Raw genomic sequence first — 12,883 nt, 5'->3', positions numbered from 1 at the left:
TTATTTTTTTTTTTTTTTTTTTTTATTTTTTAAATATATTTTTTTTATTTTTTTATTTTTTATTTTTTTATTAATATATTTTTTTTATTTAATATTATTCATGTAATATTTTTATTATGTGATAATATGTTGATGAATGATGAGGATTATTATTATTGGAGAGCTCCCATTTATTATTATGTTGTGATGTTTGAGTTATTGGTTATTTGGTTGTTGAGTGGTTTGTGTGGTTTTTGGTTTTTATGGTTTAAAAGTCATTTTGGTCTTTGATTTTTCGATTGAGTATTGGAATTTTTTTTTGCTGGGGAGTTGAATTTATGCCTTTTAGTTGAATGGATAATATAGGTAATTTTAGCCCTCTATGGCCTACTCGGGCTTTAGGTTGGCGCCCATAGTAGGGGTATAGGTCCTTTGGCCTAGGCCCCCTGTGACATTGTAAGAAAATTTCAGATGGGAACACCATATAGATGAGGAAAACTTTCTTTTTGTTTATGCCACTTTGCAAAAATTTTAGAAAAATAAATTGCAGGGGAAGGAATGCTGTGGCAGGTTTTATGCATTTGTTAGTTTCATTTTTATCTTCTTTAACATTTGACAGTCAATTCTTTTCCAGGTGGTGAATATCTTGTTGAAAGCAGAATTCTTTGCTCAAATGATTAACTTAGGATCTGCTGATGAGGGACATGCCAAATGTTGTGTTAGATGTTGCTAGACTAGACTTCGAATCCCAAGATTTTTAAGGATTAAACTTTGCAGAAATCTATTCATCAGCAATCATTACTACCCTTAAGGTTGGACATTTGTGCTTTCTATGGCTATTTTGAGACCAATACACACAAAATTTTCATTTTTTTTTTCTCCTGTGGCTAGGTTTAGTGTAGGCTTGCATATTGATCAGTTAAACTTGATATGGGATTTGTTCAGAACTTGCCGTCCCAGCATCATTTCTTTTCTAATATTTACAGCTTTATGATCGGTTTCCAAGAAATCTTCTCTCACCAAAATGTCACACTTGACTCGATTTATGAATGCTAAAATAAGCTTTCCAGGAGGCTTAAACACAAGCACAAAATGGTCTAATGAACAGTTCTTGTATCTATTCCCACTGTTGAAAGCACTCTCTGCTCTCTTATCACTTGGTTATTTCACTTACTTGTTTGTTGACATGCTTTCATTTCTTCAACCTCTATTTCTCCTTCACTTAGGATAGGATGAGAAGGGGCCGAAAAATCAACCTGCATGTTTGGTAATGCACTCCAATAGGCAGCAACTTAATTATAAAACCAATTCCAATGATCTATGCAATGATTAGCGTTTCACTTCTCACAACTAACATAACCACTTCCATGCCTGCCCATACCAGGAACAGAAGTAATAAGGCAATACGAGCCCTCACAATCAGACATCAGATGCATTCATATCAAAAGGAAAACACATATTACCATATGGTTGGTGGTTCTTGCTAGTGGGATCATTCATCTGGATTTTGTTCTAAGCCCTCAAAACGGGTGGGGGGTGGGAGAAGGTGTTCTTCTTTATCAAATGCCCTAATGCACATCTTTGTTAAGGGAAAGTCAACTACCACACAAGGTGCCCAACAAATACCTGGCAAGTGAATGTTCAGATTCGTATTGTGAATAAGATAATATTCCAAATAATTTGGTCTATGCTAATTTGTATCCAGCTTTGTAATTCATGCATAATAAACAATAAACAGCTATATCTACAATTCTGCCAATGATGACATATTCATTACTTGTAGAGAGGCATCATATGTTGTGAATAATGACAGCATGTATCAACTATTGGGTAAGTGTACAACACGCATGTGCCAACATCTCACATGGCTTCATTATCAGGTACCCATGGGATTGCAGTTTCTGCGACATCAAGGCCTACAAATACAAAAATAAACATAAAGGTTAGTTGAAGTGCATCTCACAAAACATTCTTCCAAGCGTTATTTAGCATTGTTATGTATGGGTAGATACTGAATGTACTGATGGTAGTCGGTAAATAAACAAATGGAAGACTAGTTGGCATCCTCTTAGATACAGGAGACCTGAAACAGTTGTTCATGCTCAAATAAACTCTGCAATTACTGTTTGGACTTGCATTAATCCAAATATAGCTGTTAAAAATAAAGCAAAAATATAATCCACTTTAGGGAAAAGGAGGAAGAAAAAAAAAATCTTTCCTAGACCTACTTCAATGCCTTCAAAATAGCAACGCAATGCAATTCTTAAATGAAACCTTACAACTTCTAGGGGCTTGGAGTGATGCAAGGCCAAGATGCTTTGTAGGGCTAGCCACCCACCATCCAGATGATGGACCAGAGAATTGTTTCGCTAAACAAGAGGCAGTGCAAAAACTAATTCATGAATTCTCATATAATAGAGAGAACTATTGGATTGTCTTAAAAACTCAAATGAACAGACTCATGAACAATCTGCTTCACCTAACAGAAAACTAGGTCAAGATATGGTCCTTTAACTCCACTAAGAAGTCTTCAAAATAAAGCCTCTTAGACACTCACAAATGCGATGATGATGAACCTTAAAGAAATGGACACAAGTGGAGATTGTTTGCAGAATCTCACAAAGGCATTCTGATAGATGTCTTACAATTTGGTTATTCTTCTGCACTACAATTGATACTTTAGTAACCTCTCAACCCCACTGTTTCCCATCACAGCAGATAAGTGAGAACTAGTTTTCTCTTTCTTGCTAAGTACAGATAAAAAAAGTCGCACAATGGGAACAACTAAGTACGTGGTATACAACAGTAGCCCAAAGGACAGAGCAGAAAACTCCTGACTTTTTTGAGCCTGCAACTATTCAAGAAATCCAGAAAAAGGAAAATACAAAAAATAAAAACATGAATCCAGCTGTACAGAAATATCAGAAACAGAAGCTTCCATCTTGCAAAGGACAAGTTGCATGATTTTGGAGAGAAAAAGGCTCAAATTCCACAAAAATATTAATTAATGGCTTGATTCCCCACAACATGAAACATGTACCCATTTCCCAAATGGGCAAACCCATCATTGAGTCAACCAACAAAAAAAGGCAGCATTAGGAAAATTATTGCTATACACCCAGCAAAGAACCATTGGAAAGAGACATTCCAGAAACCTTGGCAAGAAAGAAGAAGTTGACCAACAATTTACAGTAGGTAGGAATGAGATGGGCAAGAAGTGGCAAGCATAAACTGTTCAATTAAAGTATGTCATATATAGGAATGAATGCCATTGGTCAAGATACAATTCCACTCAATTGAACTAACTTTTGATCCCAAACTATTTTCATCCCATGCAAACAATCAACCAGTCACTCTTCAATATTCCAAATTCCCAATCATCGTAAATATTCATCAGATTATTTACATTTTAAATGGGAAGTTCAAAAGAAGAATTATTTTTAACAGTTAAAAACAAAATGTTGCAAATGACGCCAGGAATTAGTTAAAGGCACATGTTCCAAAGAAAAGACCTATAGATAATTTGTGTCAACATACTAAATTAGTAAGTAACCATAATGAGAGAAATGACTTTTTTGTGCTACATCTAATACTCAATCAACAGTAATTACATGACATATCGGAGGCTTACCTGATGAAAAATATAATGGCAGGCTAACGTACTTTGGACATGAGCTTCTTGAGGAATACATGTCTTGAACTATTGATCCAACTACACAGTCCCGTGGCTGCAAAAAGTAACAGTCAAAATACAAATCAATTTTCAACATGAAAAGGAAAAAAAAAGTAGAAATATATGTCACTACACAGAAAGGACAACTATACAAACACACAAGTACATGAATCATGCAAGATAAAGTTTTACCTAGAACACCAACATCAGATTATTTTTATCATCTAATTCATTGTTAACTGGAATGATTACATCTTGGATCGTGGTTTGGACACAGGTACGCAGTACGCCACTTAGTTAGATATAGATTATGTTGGGTTAGACTTAGTTGGTATGCCATTTCAGAATGTGGTATGTGAACTATATTAATTTGATTTGCAGTTCGTGAATTACACTTATCTAGTACAATCCCTAAGTCTAAAAACACCTAATCAAACAAAAATTTCCTGATTTATGTATTTTACAAGATTTATTTTAGTAAAAAGAAAGCCCCAAAAACTTTTCACTATTAGACTAGGGGATACACCAATATATTAGCCAATTGAAAATTTATTTATTCTAAATTTTAACAAATTAGTAGTTAATATATTGGCAAGTGGTCTTGAATAAAAGACAATAGATATAGCAGGACTTCCTTTTCTCAGGTTAATTGGCCCCTAAGCAATAAATTAGTCAATTTTTTTTATAATTTCTGGGATTTACACACTAAAAATTAGTTCTCAATCATCTAACATTAATTTAATCAAAGTCTTTTTCTTCTACAGTCTACATCAATAACTTAGCCAATTGAAAATTTTTTATTTTAAATTTTAACAAGTTAGTAGTTAATATATTAGCAAGTAGTCTTAGATTAAAAGCAATAGATATAGCAGGACTTTCTTCTTCTTCTTCTTCTTCTTCTTCTTCTTCTTCTTATACACCTATAAATTAGCCAATTGATTATTTTTTATTTTGAATCTTAACAAATTAGTAGTTAATATATTAGCAAGTGGTCTTGGATAAAAGACAACAAATAAAGTAGGACCAACTTCTTCTTCTTCTTCTTCTTTAATGCGCTGCTACTACTCTCCCTTATCAAAACTTCATTGTCCCTCATTCTTTTTCATTTTCATTGCCATGGGAAAAGTACTTGCTAAGTCAAATGGAAAGCAAGAACCAGACCAGAATACTAGTTTTAGCAATCCAGATCCCACACAAGGGGATCCAAAATGCCAACGTTACAGCATTCCGAGAAGTGCAATCCAGCTCGTGGTTCATAGATGGGAGTAGTGAATTAGACAACTAAGATCTAATTTGTCAACTACTTGCAATAAGCGGGAAAGAATTTTAAGATTAAAGTATTGAAAATCTTGGCATCATAAGATCCGAGATCAAGCAAGCATAAACAGTCACGACATGACCTATGCACAAATCAAACTGTTGTAATAATCAAACAGCCGTAATAACTTTTTATCCAGTCCTCAATCTCTACAATATAAACAATACATAAATATATATTCTTAACCAACTGGTTAAATCTAAGACTGAACATATAAATCTAGGAAGCACAAATAGAAGTCTAACCTTGAAATCCTTATAGAAGCACAAACGGAGTTCCTCTACTGCATCTCTTGGACAAATCAATGATGGGGTTGTATGGAAAGCATTCTCAATGGTAGAGACAATACCTCCAAGAGGATATTTTTCAGTATTTGAAGGAATATATCCCGCTTCATTCAGCACTTTCTAGTATCAGACATTACATAAAACAATCAGTGGTCAGTTGGATAAACCAGATACTTTTCCAGTGCAAATACCCAAAAATACTACAGCATGAAATAACTACTCTAAGCACATGAAGATGACGTAAGATGGTAAATTCAACTTACATAATCCAAGTACTCCAGTCAGAGATTGACTGTTTATAGAATAGATTTGCAACTACAATGCAATAAGTAAATCAAGGAAAGTTGGCAACAAAATTTGTTACCAGTAAAAACCTAAAACGGTCTAGGCACTGATTTGATTTGCTATGTAGATAAAACTTTATAGTTACGGTGTGAGGGAGTATCTAAGATCCTGACTTTGCAAATATAAATACTGATGGACAAATTTAACTTCTTAGGAGCACTACAACATAATATGTACTTTCTTTAATCTTGCACTTTGTTTTCTGCTATGATGCCCAAGAATCTATATTATGTTGCGAGTGAAAATTTCTCTGTAAAATGAATCATATGTTTGTAGGTAATGGGCAAAATTGGATTCCGACAACTTACCGTGACATTATACTTAAAGAATAAATTAAGGACTGTTACAAAATAACTGTATTCGTCTTGGACAATAGGAGAGGAGCAAGTCCCATGCTTCTCTGCAAGAAGAAAAGGTAGCAAGAATTTTACAAATAAAAAATATATGACATTGGAATTTCAAACAGAAATCCAAATTTCATACAGATTCTTCAAATATATACATGTGCAGAAACTCCATCTAGTTACCAGGTGAAAAATCATTAAAAATAATAGTGCACATGCAAAGGAGACTAGTTCTTCTTGTTGACCTTCTTTAAGGATAAAACCATACCATCCCAAACAGATTATTGTTTTCACAGTTTTAAATTATTTCATAACATTAAAGATCAATCATATCTTTAATAATTGAACACATGTATAGTGTGAAATTTTCATTTCTTTAATAATTGAACACGTGTATAGTGTGAAAATTTTTTTCTCAATACAAAACAGAAGCCAAACATCGGTTACTTTTGTCCTCTTTATTTTTCTGCCTAACAGTCCAATAAAATCAAAAGTTATTATAGAGAATTTAAAGTAAACATGGTTCAATAATTTATTTTTTTTCAACAACTTAGTAGAAGAGAAGGAACACTAGCTTGCAAATGGCCCTTTGGTGTCTAAAGTCACAACCTTTTCAGATATGATAAATGCCTAAATAGCTAACTTTTGCATCCCCCCATGAGAAGGTACTTGATAAAGAGGGCATTTCTTTGTAGGGATGACATATAGGAGGTGGGCTTAACAAGTCCAAGAGGATGAATGAATTTCGGCAGCTGCAGCTCTATTTTTGGGATTGCTGTAATTTTTGTTGTAGTCACATGTTTTCTTATTTAGCAAAAACTCCTATTATGGTTATAGCTGTTGTTAGACGGTGAGAACATCCTATATATGTCATTTGGAACAAATTAATAAAATTAAGCAGAATATTTATCAATACTCTTGAGATTGGAAGATCTCTCATTAAATTAAATTCGAGGTACGAATCTTCAAAAGTAGCAGCATAGGTTCCTCTAGAAGGGGGGGAAGAACAATAACAAGGGGAAATCTTCCAATCCAGAGGAAGATTATCTAGTCCATAGACCCATGATGAGGTCCTTAACCCTAGATCATATCACGCTCCCTTCAGTTTATGTCCAAAAGAAAAGGTAGACGGTGAAGTCAATTATATCATGTAACAGAGCAAAAGTTGAAGATGGTTCACCCCACTGCCAAGTGCCAATGCGCATTTCCCCATTCAGCCATCATCAAGAATGGAAAGCAAAGCACATTAGTTTTGAATCATGGTATAGGATGACTTAGCAACAAACAGTGACTATATTTGATAACCACCTCATGTGCCCAAAATGATCCTTTTGTACCATGACAAGTTGATGATGAACCACAACTTAAGGATGGCCAATACTTTTGTAGACCATCAAGCAACGTTGAGATCTGCATGTTGCAATTTTCTTAGGCTCAACACATGGCAAGAACTTATATGATAACTAAATCTAATACATAAAACAAGACAGAACTATCATTCAAAATATTTAGAGCAACTGATATACATTGCACAATCACTTAAATGTTTTCTATTCTCAATAGCAATGTGCATAAAATAGAATATCACCATAATTTTTCAATAATTATATCACTTCTCAGTCACACCATGCACCTTCAAGATGTTTCTTTCTAAAACTATTTCCTAATATCTAAAACTCTACCAGATAGGCATAGTCCGACGTACATGTATCAGATAAGAATGAAAAAGTTGTAATACAAAATAAAGTACAATAAAAACATGCCTCTTTTTCATCAAAATCCAATCGCCTACAACAGGCAGGCCAAGTTCCATCATTATAGTCAGGCCACAGCCCATCTGCAGTACAAGTATAGTTAACTTAAGCAAATTCCTACTGATGCTCCCTATGCATTTATTTAAGAGACGCATAAGGCAAAGTTATTGTCATACAACAGCAAGAAAGACTAAAACTAAAGCCAACCTCCATCCACGACCCAAAACAAACATTTTCTTGAAATGGTTTAAAAGAGGAAAAATTTGAGAGAAAGGAACTAATGGCAAGTTGTTTTCAATAATGGGCCATGATGAAAACACAGAACAAGTCATTTGGACATTTCAAAAAAAAAATAATAATAATAAAAGGGATGATGAGCAAGTAAATAAAAAGGCTGCTCCAAAGACTCCGAACAAAGATTTTTTCAAAATGAACAGGCGAAAGCCTTCTTTACTACATATTCAACACACACCAAAAAAAAAAAAAAAGAATTATTCAATGGTTTGCGACAAAAAAAAAGTCAGCAGAATAATACTTACGGATTGTAAATTCAGTTGGAGCATTTGAACTGGGAAATAAAAAACAATAGAGATATTAATTCCAGGCTTGCGATGCATGATTTGCACTGCAAAATATACATAAACTATGACACCACCTTGTTAAATAATCAACTTAAGAATATTGATAATGTAGAAAGAGAATGATAGTAATAATCAAAACAAGTGCATGCCAGGCCATATAGGAACACATGGACCAAAATTACCAATTATTTTCAAGAAGTGCATGCATTGAAACAAAAGCGGAAGTGTATAAACCTTTCTATTTTAAATGATAGTAACAAATCTTTTCAAACGTTGCATGTGCATTAAATGTTATCCCTTGTTCACTGAAAGTAATTGAGTGTTCCTCTGGTTATATATATATATATACACACACACACACACACTGAATAAAATAGCAAAAGGCAAAAGCAAATTTTGAAGGGCTAAATTATGAAGTACAACACCATTCCAATTGACAAGTTCTTGACTAGGCAAGTAGTCAAAATTTCAGAATTGGAAAAGGTAATCCTTTGGCCCCAGGTAATAATTGACCCTAAAAAGAAAAAAGAACAAGCTTTACTTCTTATATTCATACATTTTCTTCTTTCTATCAAAAGGCGGAGCCAAAACTAAACTAATACCTGAAATCAACATAATCAATGCGAATTAGAAACCAATAAGATGTGCTTGCATTTTATCCCTCTTTATTTTGACAAATATACCATATAGCCCATCTATTTTTAAGTCTATAGTTCAGTCAAAGGAGAGATAATAGTTATAAAGAGGATTAAATAGTCAATGAATTTAAATTACAGGACTAAATTATAGTCGTATTCTTCTTGCTTATACTGATACCTATACCCAAATTGTATGATAGGACCATGGTATGGTGGATTGTCTAGGCAATAATTTCTCATTCAATCAAGTTACAAGGCTCCATAATTGAGTAGAAAAAAAAATTACTTTTAAATTAACGAAGCCCCTAAACAGTCAATAGAATAAAAAATTTAAATAAATAAATAAATAATATATATATATATTTATTTATTTATTTAAATAGATGATTAAGTAGTTAGTTTCCTTGTATATGCAGACAAATGGTAAATGAAAATTAGATAAGAAAAAGAAGGGCGAAAAAGAAAATTCAGTTGATCCCAAACGAATACCCTCGACAGCAAGCATTAGAGGAGCAGCAATGGCAAGTGCGCTGGCAGTAAGTGCCAGGCCATTGCAGAGCCAACATGAAATAATCGAAATCTCTCTGTCCTGGTTTCCCTCGAACCTCCTCAATCATGCAAAATGAAGCCGTCAATAAGAGAAGGAGAGCAAGCTGAAGATGAACTATTGTTGATTTGACAGAGAGAGACGCCATTGAAGAAAGGTTGTTCGTGGAATTTTGCTTGCTCACAATGGCATGGGAAGAAGAAGAATCCATTGCCAACAGAGGAAGGGGAAATATAAAACGGTGTAGAGGGTATAACGGTCATTGCAGTAGTAGTTGCAGGATAAAGTGGTCCCCACACGGAATATGCCTCGTTCGTTTCGAGCTACAATGATTGAGTAGCTCGCTTCCAGGATTAATGCACTCACTTCCCAATTTCAATTAAATTAACCCTACAAGCTACTAAGAAAAAAACCCACAAGATCTTTTTTAATTAAAATTCATTGTAAGGTTAACAAAATTAATTTTTTTTTTTATCCTTCAAAAATTTTTTAAACTTTATTATAAATCACACACACATATATCTAAAAAATTAAAACATGAAAAATGATTTAAAAAGTAAGTCATTATAAATTAAAAATATTATTTAATATAATTTTAGTTTTGAAGTATAAAAAAAATAAAAATAATCTTCCCATCCCCTCGGTGCAGGGGACAACAGTTTCCTCATATGAAGAAGTAGGTCTTATCCCTCTCCAACCTCCAGTTAGGGTGTTTGTGTATAAATAGTTTTGGTTTTGGAAAACAAATTCAAAGCTAAAGGGAGAGGGTTTCCTTTAGATATGTCTAGTTGTTGGTTGGTTTTTGCATGCAGGCTGTGGGTTGTTTATTCTGTTCTCTGTTCTTTGGGATGTGCTTCGCGTTGGTCGTTAGTCGTTACGAGGAAAAGAGATCTTTAGGGTCTAAAAGTTGGCTCACAAATCTATTTACTGTGGCCTACCTCCCCCTTTGGCTATATGATAATGAGATGCCATCTGGGCTCTCTCTCTCTCTCTCTCTCTCTCTCTCTCTCTCTCTCTCACCCTTTTCTGCTTCTCCACTATGGTGTTTGGCTCTGAGTCTTGCGATTCTCATCTGATTATTGTGAAACTCTCCGTGCTTGTCTGGATTTTTGAGACTTATTGTGCTAGGGCGTGTTTGCCATATCAGGCCTAGCCAGCTGTTTTGGTGTCTATTTGACATTACATTTACATTTGAAGGTTAAAAAATATTTTTTTAAATAAAAATATTATTTTAAATTTTATTAAAAATTAATTTCAAAAAATAATTTTATTATTTATATAATTAAATTTTATTAAATTTAATTTTAAATTATTTTTTAAATAATATATTTAAAAGATTATACCTAAAAAAATGATTTTCTCAATGATAATTTTACTAATAATATTAAACAGGCCTTAATAGGCTCTTCACTCGCCTGGTGGAGGGGATTCGGCGAAGCTGTAGGTTCCTTTGGTGTGGCGCTTCCTCCATCTTTAGACAATGGGCTTGTTCTCTTTAATCTGTATTATGGCTTTAAGGGTTATTTGATTTACCTTTTGGGTGTAGTTGATAATTGATAGACACTTAAATAGATAAATTATGGTGTTTTATAAGTTTAAAAAAATAGAGCTGATAGTTGATAGGCAACTGAAATGATACCCATCAGCTGCAGTTTGTATCAGCTCTATTTTTAGAGCTTTTTCTCATCAACTGATAGTTGATCTGATTTTATTTTTTATTTTGACCATATTATCCTTTTTTATTTAACTTAAAAATTAATATTATTAATATTTTTATTTTTTTATTTATAATTTTAATATTTTAATTTCAACTTTGTAAAAATATTTTTTATTAATAACATAAAATATAAAATATTTATTTATATCCAAAAACTTAAAATTAATTATAAATTTTTCTATTAACAATAATAATTATTTTATTGTTTTATCTATATTTTTACAATTATTTAATTATCTTAAAAAATAATTATTTTTTTATTTCAATAATAAAATAAATGATATAATATAAAAGATTAATAATTATATATATTATTTAAATAATATAATATATTAATTTAATAATTATATATTTAATTTAATAATAAAATAAATAATATAATGTAATAAATTTATAATTTTATATTTATTTAAATAATAAAATAGATTATATGATATATACCCTTATTAGTCATTTCACATATTAACAGCAACAGCTAAATATAATTTTACCAAACACTTAATATAAAACAACTATCATCAGCTATCAGTTATCAGCTCTCAGTTAACAATAACAGCTATCAACTAACAGTTATAAGTTGTATTCAACGGTTAATCCAAACAGGCCCTAAGTCTTTCCTGTACTAGGCTTCATGCGCATTTTATTAATGAACCAGCTAAATGTTTGTGCTACTTAATAAAAATTTATTTTTAAATTTAATTTAAATTGTAATATTTTATTTTTATTAAAATTATCTCTAATATTTTTTTAAATAATTTGATTATTAAAATTTATAGCATGAATAATTCTCTCACTTAAATGTTTTATTTTTAATCTTCAAATATTTAATTTAATTTTTCCAATAAAATTACATTTTTATTATTTTTTTTTATAGTATTTTTTTATGAAAAAATGAATTAATTGACATATATAATTAAAATATATCATCACTCATAAATTTAATAAATAAAAAATATTTAAAATATATAAAATTGTTATCATGATAATCAGTAAATAAATAACAAAAACAACTAAAAAAATAAAGACAAAAAGAAACATATGTAAAATAAATTTTAGAAGTTTATCTTCATGTACATTTAACATTTGCCTTACTATTATTGGTCTTTTTTGTAATGGGTGTTACTTAATTTTTTTAATTTTAGATTCAAAGATCTCTTTTTAATATTAAAGAGAATTAGCAATAAGCGAAAATGTAAACAAATTTTGAGAATCGAAATCAATAAATAAAATTTATATAGAAATAATGTAAAATAAAATAAATTAAAGAATAATTTAAAAAATATTAGATTATAAAAGAAAGTTTTGTGGTTCTCAAATTACGCAAAATAATTTATATTTCAATTTAGAGCCAAGATGATAAAGAACAGCTCAAAATAAATTTAATTCATTCATTAAATAAATTTAATTAAAAAAATTACATTGCTAAATTTGGCATTCAAAGTTTGGCCGTTGAATGGTTGGTCTATAAGTTACAAATCAATAATTTATTATTTTATTTTTAATAATAAATATAATATAATTGATTAAAGAAAAATTAAAATATTAATATAATAATATTTAAATAAAAAAACAAAATTCATAATTAGCAAACCAAGCTCTTTTTATGAAACACCATATGACGGCCTTTAATGAAAACTTTACTGGATTTATATATATATAAAAAATAGATAGATATACATAGATTTTGCTTTTTATAAATA

At 31.2% G+C, this 12,883-nt stretch overlaps 1 protein-coding gene across 3 annotated transcripts; it reads right to left on the bottom strand.

Annotated features, from left to right (window-relative positions):
* Nucleotides 1–508: 508 nt before the first annotated feature.
* Nucleotides 509–9,692, bottom strand: LOC110652264 (ribonuclease 2-like). Of its 3 annotated transcripts, XM_058149950.1 has the most exons (9): nucleotides 9,409–9,692; nucleotides 8,240–8,268; nucleotides 7,710–7,783; nucleotides 7,255–7,356; nucleotides 7,127–7,130; nucleotides 5,911–6,002; nucleotides 5,216–5,377; nucleotides 3,611–3,707; nucleotides 1,603–1,895 (listed from the first exon to the last, which is right to left on the bottom strand). In XM_058149950.1, exons 1-9 carry the CDS (start codon nucleotides 9,675–9,677, stop codon nucleotides 1,840–1,842), a joined length of 885 nt encoding a protein of 294 aa, XP_058005933.1. In that variant the 5' UTR covers nucleotides 9,678–9,692; the 3' UTR covers nucleotides 1,603–1,839. The 3 variants fall into 3 exon arrangements, 2 of the variants coding, with proteins under 2 accessions (XP_058005933.1, XP_058005932.1); XR_009150035.1 differs by lacking the exons at nucleotides 5,911–6,002; nucleotides 7,127–7,130 and having other exon boundaries at nucleotides 509–1,605; nucleotides 1,757–1,895; XM_058149949.1 differs by lacking the exons at nucleotides 5,911–6,002; nucleotides 7,127–7,130.
* Between the last annotated feature and the right edge of the window lie 3,191 nt (nucleotides 9,693–12,883).

The sequence above is a fragment of the Hevea brasiliensis genome, chromosome 7 (genome assembly GCF_030052815.1).
Source record: "Hevea brasiliensis isolate MT/VB/25A 57/8 chromosome 7, ASM3005281v1, whole genome shotgun sequence".
NCBI classification, from domain to species: Eukaryota; Viridiplantae; Streptophyta; class Magnoliopsida; order Malpighiales; family Euphorbiaceae; genus Hevea; species Hevea brasiliensis.
This window is presented reverse-complemented; position numbering and strand designations above follow the sequence as displayed.